A 6,080-nucleotide genomic window follows, 5' to 3' on the forward strand; every position below is an offset into this window, starting at 1 on the left:
TCCTGACAGTTCAGTTGAGGTAACCTCGGCATGTCACAGCTCCACACTTGCACACAGTTCTGATCCTCTTTTTGGCTGGGCTTTGGTCAAAAGAATCTGAAGATAAATCTCCCAGACCTTTCATCTAATAATCAAAAGTTAGCTCTTCTCCAGCATTTATGGTTCTTGTGGAAAACAGTGCAATTCGAGGACGATGAGTATCAAGGTTATCTCAATGAAAACATTGAACACTTGAAGATTTGGGTCACAACTGTGATTCACAAAATGAGAAATATTTCCATATTGAGCTGCATCCACTGTGAATTCATCGGATTCATAGTCAAGATCAAAGAGATATGTGATTCCTTTGTTATCATACAACTGGCCTCGTCTTTCAGCTTCTTCACTTGTGATTACCTCTCCAACATATTCCATGACAAAACTCATTCTTTTAATCTTCACGAGTGTTTTTACACCCCAGCCACAGCCATTGCTAGTTCGAAAGATGCAAAGGGAATACTGTGTGCCCTTTTGTACAACCCTATTGGGACAATCAGGTCCACATTGACATCTTGAGTTGCATTCATAGATGGGAGTACCAGGTGGGATTTTAATTTGTTGGCTTTTATTATAAGCCAAAAGAACTCCAGCTTCAGCAGGACAACATTTCTCAACGAAGCAATCTGAACATGAACAACCAAAGGTGACTTCATTTACTAAACTGATTCCAGGAGCTGGTTTATATTCATTAATGTAGTAGAAGTCCAAAGGTGGGCCCTCTAAGTCAACATTATTTTCAACAAATATCATTCCTTTATGATTCTTTCTTCTGTTGAGTTCATCTTGCCATCTCTGCAGAACTAGCCTTTGTTTGGCCTTCTTTACAATGTATTCAGCAAGGGCAGGCTTCAAAGCTTTATTATTGTTTTTAAGAGTTATTGCTTTGCTTTTCTTTACCTGAGATAAAAAATTATGCTTGTCATTAGAGAACTGCTGAAGAAGTAATGGACACTTGAGATTTTGTAAAGGTTCCCAAGTATTTGTAGAATCTGGCCATCCTTTCCATTTTACAAGATAATATTCCATGTCCTTTACTACCTTGTAGTCACACAAGTATTCCACCTCATAATTGTTTAGATTCCTTTTGGTGATTCCAATTGATTTACATGTGAGCTTTTCTTTTCTACATAATTCCTGAAGAGTATCAAGTGAAACTAGGTAAGGCACACACCAAGCTCCTCGAGACTCGGCCCCAGCCGCCGCCATCTTGTAGCGCTTTCATTCAAACTCATACCCTGCTTTTAAAAACCTTAATTTATTGAGCATTTTTCAATGTTGTCTAACATTCTTCATGGTAAATTTTTTTTGGTATTGTCTTTTCACTACATTAAATAAAAACTTCATCCCTATCTGCTATTATTCGATGTTTCCTTTTTTCTCACAAGTATGTTTTTTTAAATCTTTCCAGAAGAGCATATACTGCATCTCTAGGAGAGACAGCAGTTGCATTTGACTTTGGGCCATTGGCAACAGTTTCGAAAAATGTATTTGGTCAGCAAGGCAAAGATGAAGTAGTTGCATATCCACTGTACATCTTATATGAGAATGGAGAGACTTTCCTCACATACGTTGGTCTGCAACACAGGTAAAATGAAGTAGTAACTCACCCAAAAGGAAAACCCTTCTGGAGCTCTAGTATAGAGTGTGATAGTCTGACTTAAGATTCATACAGCTTTTGCGTTTTGCTTGCTTATTTGTAGAAACAACTGGTACAGATAATTTGACCTTTTATTTCTTCATGTTATTTTTGTAAGCTCTAGAATCCCTACATAATAACATTCTATGTACAAAGTGCCATAGGGGTGATAAGACATGATAATTTGGCATGTTATGTCTCACCTATGGGGGAAGAGAAGAAACATAAATAAATGTGAAAAGGTAATTAGTCATAGTCCATAGACATGAAGAAAGCAGGGGGAAGAGATTAGAGAAGTTCATATAGGGCTTAGGGTCTAGCGCAGTATTAAAGGAAACATTAGAAAAACCCAGCCGTTTCAGTCACAAGAATAGCATGAAAATAAGCAAGTAAAAGAATCGTTTTCAAAGGCTCAGTGATTATAGACAGTCGGGGCTAGAACAGAGGAATCATGGAGAAGCTATTAAGAGATGAACAAAGAAATGCCTTTCCATACAGAGTGTGTAAACCCAAACAGACCAAGCCTGTTGCTGTTGAGTGATCTTGGAGTGTAGATGGAATGGCCCATGTGGCCCTTCATGGACATGAGCCACCACCTCCTTCTTCGGCAGATTTGAATAGCCATCCTTTTAATTAGCAGTCAGGTGCCTCAGCCATTGTGCCACTGTGGCTCTTTGGAGTTAAATGCCTAGTTAAGGAGTTTGCAGTCTATTCTGAAATAAGTAAAACCAGCAAGTAAAGCTGAGGAGGAGGAGAAGGTAGCTAGTTAGGGAAGGGATTGGGGTAAGGAGACTTTACTATAGAGTATGAACAAGGATGAAAGTGATGCTAAAGGAGATGGGAACACAGTAGACACTAAAGAGGAAGGTGAGTTCTTGTTTGAATAAGTGAGCGATCTATTAGCAGAAATAATGAGCTAACCAACTCTCCCCCTCAGCTGTGGCAGCCAATAAATATCTTCAGGTGCTGTTAAATGTCCTCTAGGAGAGTAGAAGCATCTTATGTGACAACCACTGAAGTCGTGGAGTGTGAGGAAGGAAGAGAAAAAGGAGAGCATTTAGGATATGCCGTTTTAATAAGGGATACGTAGTATTGGAAGAAGACAAAAATCAAAGAAAGGTATTAAGGTTGAACATGGTTGCCTTCTGTCAGTATCTCCCAGAGGTGTTAAGTATGTTTTCTTCACTTTTTCTTTAGCACTGGGAATATAGGGAAGCTGTTAGGGCCACTGCCCATGCATCCTGCAGCTGAGGACAACTACGGTTACGACGCCTGCGCCATCCTCTGTTTACCCTGTGTCCCCAACATCTTAGTGATCGCTACTGAATCAGGGATGCTCTATCACTCAGTGGTGCTGGAAGGGGAAGAAGAGGATGACCAGACCGTAAGTGTGGCATACACGGGGGTATTTTGTATTTCTGATCACTAGCAGATTTCTTGGCCCGATGGGTGCACTTACTGTATGAAGAATCATAGTATATTATTACATGCTTAATGTATGAGGAATTTTAGCACTTAAGATATTTGGGAAATTAAACATCTAAAACTTACTGAAACACACTTAAAAATCTTACTAGGAAGAAGCTGGAAGGTTATCCAGCTTCCTTGGTCCACCAGCCTTATTACTTATTTCTAAAGATTACTGCAGTCTTTAAAGGTACCCAGGTACAAAGAATCTTTGAACTACTGCTTTGGATTTTCACTAATTGTATTCATTCTAAACTTATTATTCCTAAAAATGAGAGAACTTTAAAATTCTGTTTTAAGAGTAACAAAGCACTGTTAGAATTCTAATGCTTCTTCGTTTTATTTTATTTCAATAGTCAGAAAAGTCTTGGGATTCCAAGGCTGACCTAGTCCCTTCACTGTATGTGTTTGAGTGTGTGGAACTGGAGCTGGCCCTGAAATTGGCGTCTGGAGACGAGGAGCCCTTTGATTCTGACTTTTCTTGTCCAATCAAACTTCACAGAGGTAAGATACTTGTTAAATTTAAGATTTTTTTTTCTTCCTGTATTTGTACAAAGGCTACCGTATTTGTGTGTGTGCATTATCTTTTACATACACTTTGTTTGCTCTGTGGTTCTAATCCCTTTAAAACATTGATTTACAGTTGGCTGGATTCCCTCCCCCCCCGCCCCATTTGGCCTTCAGGCTGAAGGTACTCTGAGAAAATTTCTGGAGTTGTAAGATAACGAGTTTTAATCTGAATCCACTCAGATTTATCATAATAGTTTTCCCCCTGGCTCCTTTCAAAAGTATACTTCATGATTCAAGTACTTAAATGTATCCAAGCTTTAAATAAGCTTTAGAAAGTACTTACAAAATCAGCTTATAATGCAGACAGTCCATTCCATAAGAAAGTTTTCATGTTAGTCAAAGCAGGTACAGACATTCTTACTTGCCTTCAGTTTGGAGCAAAAAAAGGCTTCTAGCCTTTTAGTGATGGTGACTGTGATGGAGAACTTATCTTGAGTTGGTTCATTGTGTCACTGAGGACAAAATCACATAAACGTAAAGTGGCTTCTGAGTCAGAGCAGTGCCACCTCAGGGGTGGCAACATCCATCTCAGACATCAGCGCCCTGTCAGAGGTCGTGCTTGGCTGGGCCGCGGGAACGTGTATTCCTCCATCGTCCTGCCAATGAGGCAGCCTCAGGTGTCACCCTCTTGAAGAGTTCATTACCCCTCAGTGCAGTTTCTTGTCCCAGGACTTTGACCTGTAATTTTTCCTGTTCCAGTTACCATGACAGATCTCTCAAATTATAAATATTCTTAACTTTGCTTGGTTGGTCATGACAGAACCGGTTCAAACTGGTTTGAAGCCCTGCATAAAGGGCAAGCAGAGAGGCCTGTAGATCACATATTTGTAATCCAGGGACTGATTGCCTATATCCTAACCTTACGTTAATGTTTTCATGAACTTTATTATTATGTTGAAATTTCGAAAATAACCTATCTAGTTTTCTAAATATTTAAAATACATCTTAAAAATTTTAAGTTTTCAATTTTTTTGAAACTAATCCCTTAGTGTAAATATTATGTAGATCTATCGCTTCATCATCAAATGTGTTTGGAATCTAGAGTAAAATTTTTTTCTTTCTGTTTTCTAATGAGTCTTTTTCATGAAATTTGAATTGAATTTACAGATTCCAAATGTCCCTCTAGATATCACTGCACTCATGAAGCTGGAGTGCATAGTATTGGCTTAACTTGGATTCATAAACTTCAAAAATTTCTTGCATCAGGTGAGTTATACTGATTTTCTATATTTTCAAGTCGTTTTCACTGACATTATTAAAAAGTAATCTGTTGTTGTTGTTGTTGTTGTTATGTGCCGTCGAGTCGTTTGCGACTCATAGCAACCCTATGCACAACAGCCCTAAACCCTGCTCTATCCTGCGCCAACCTCACCGCCTCTGACACACCCATCCCGATTACCCCAGTCACCGAATCAATCCATCTCATAGAGGGTCTTCCCCTCCTGCGTTGTCCCTCAGCCCTCCCAAGCATGATGTCCCTCTCCAAGGACCCGTCCCTCCTGGCAACATGTCCAAAGTATGTCAGACGAAGCCCCAGAATCCTTGCCTCCAGGGAGTAGCTTGGTTTAATCCTCTCTAAGATAAATCTGTTTGTTTTCCTGGCAGTCCAGGGTACATTCAGTACCCTTCTCCAGCACCACAGCTCAAAAGCATCCACTCTCCTTCTGTCCTCCCTAGTCATTGTCCAACTCTCTGATGCATAACAAGCGATTGCAAAGACCATGGCCTGTATCAGGCGCACCTTAGTCTCCAGAGAGACACTGTTGCTCCTGAGTACTTTAGAGAGGTCCCTAACAGTAGACTTTCCCATCGCGATACGCTTTTTGATTTCCTGACTGCTGGTGCCAAGAGTGTTGACTGTGGAGCCGAGCAAACTGAAGCTAGGAAAAAAAATAACAGCGAAAAATCTAAGTAACCAAGATTTGGTTCTTTGATTAGCTCACCACAGTTGAGAAATCTTTAGCTAATACTGTTCAAGAATGAGAAGAGTGAAGACTCAAATTAAAATCATGAATAAAAGGACTATTACTACCAGCCTTATAGAAGAAAAAAGAAAATAAGCGATATGAACAGCTATATCAGATAAATAACCTACATGAAATACAAGAATTCCTAGAAAAACACAAACCACCAAAATGTACTCAAGAAAGAATGGGGAATCTGAGTAGACCTGTAAGAAATAGAGATACTGAATTAATAATTTAAGATGACCTTACAAGATAAGCCAGGACCAGACAACTTCTTATTTTAAAGACAAGTTAATACTCTTGTCACCTGAGTAAGATGGGTTCAATAATGTATACTGCACTGAAGCAGAGGAGGGAGAGAACCGTCTAAAAGAGAGATGTAACTGGGTATTTCTGTCATC

The 6,080-nt window shown here is 39.5% G+C and overlaps 1 protein-coding gene and 1 pseudogene across 1 annotated transcript in view; one reads left to right on the plus strand and one right to left on the minus strand.

Annotated features, from left to right (window-relative positions):
- NUP88 (nucleoporin 88kDa) overlaps positions 1-6,080 on the plus strand; it is a gene marked incomplete at its 3' end in the record, with an annotated part of 49,873 nt that overhangs the window by 28,574 nt on the left and 15,219 nt on the right. Inside the window, exons 5-8 of the mRNA XM_006899806.1 lie at positions 1,448-1,624; positions 2,873-3,059; positions 3,499-3,646; positions 4,820-4,918. Of these exons, the coding sequence (XP_006899868.1) occupies positions 1,448-1,624; positions 2,873-3,059; positions 3,499-3,646; positions 4,820-4,918 (611 nt within the window). The remainder of the gene's footprint in view (positions 1-1,447; positions 1,625-2,872; positions 3,060-3,498; positions 3,647-4,819; positions 4,919-6,080) is intronic.
- Positions 11-1,245, minus strand: LOC102856702 (annotated as a pseudogene).

The sequence above is a fragment of the Elephantulus edwardii genome, unplaced genomic scaffold (genome assembly GCF_000299155.1).
Source record: "Elephantulus edwardii isolate Elephantulus edwardi_28Jun2011 unplaced genomic scaffold, EleEdw1.0 scaffold00267, whole genome shotgun sequence".
NCBI lineage: Eukaryota > Metazoa > Chordata > Mammalia > Macroscelidea > Macroscelididae > Elephantulus > Elephantulus edwardii.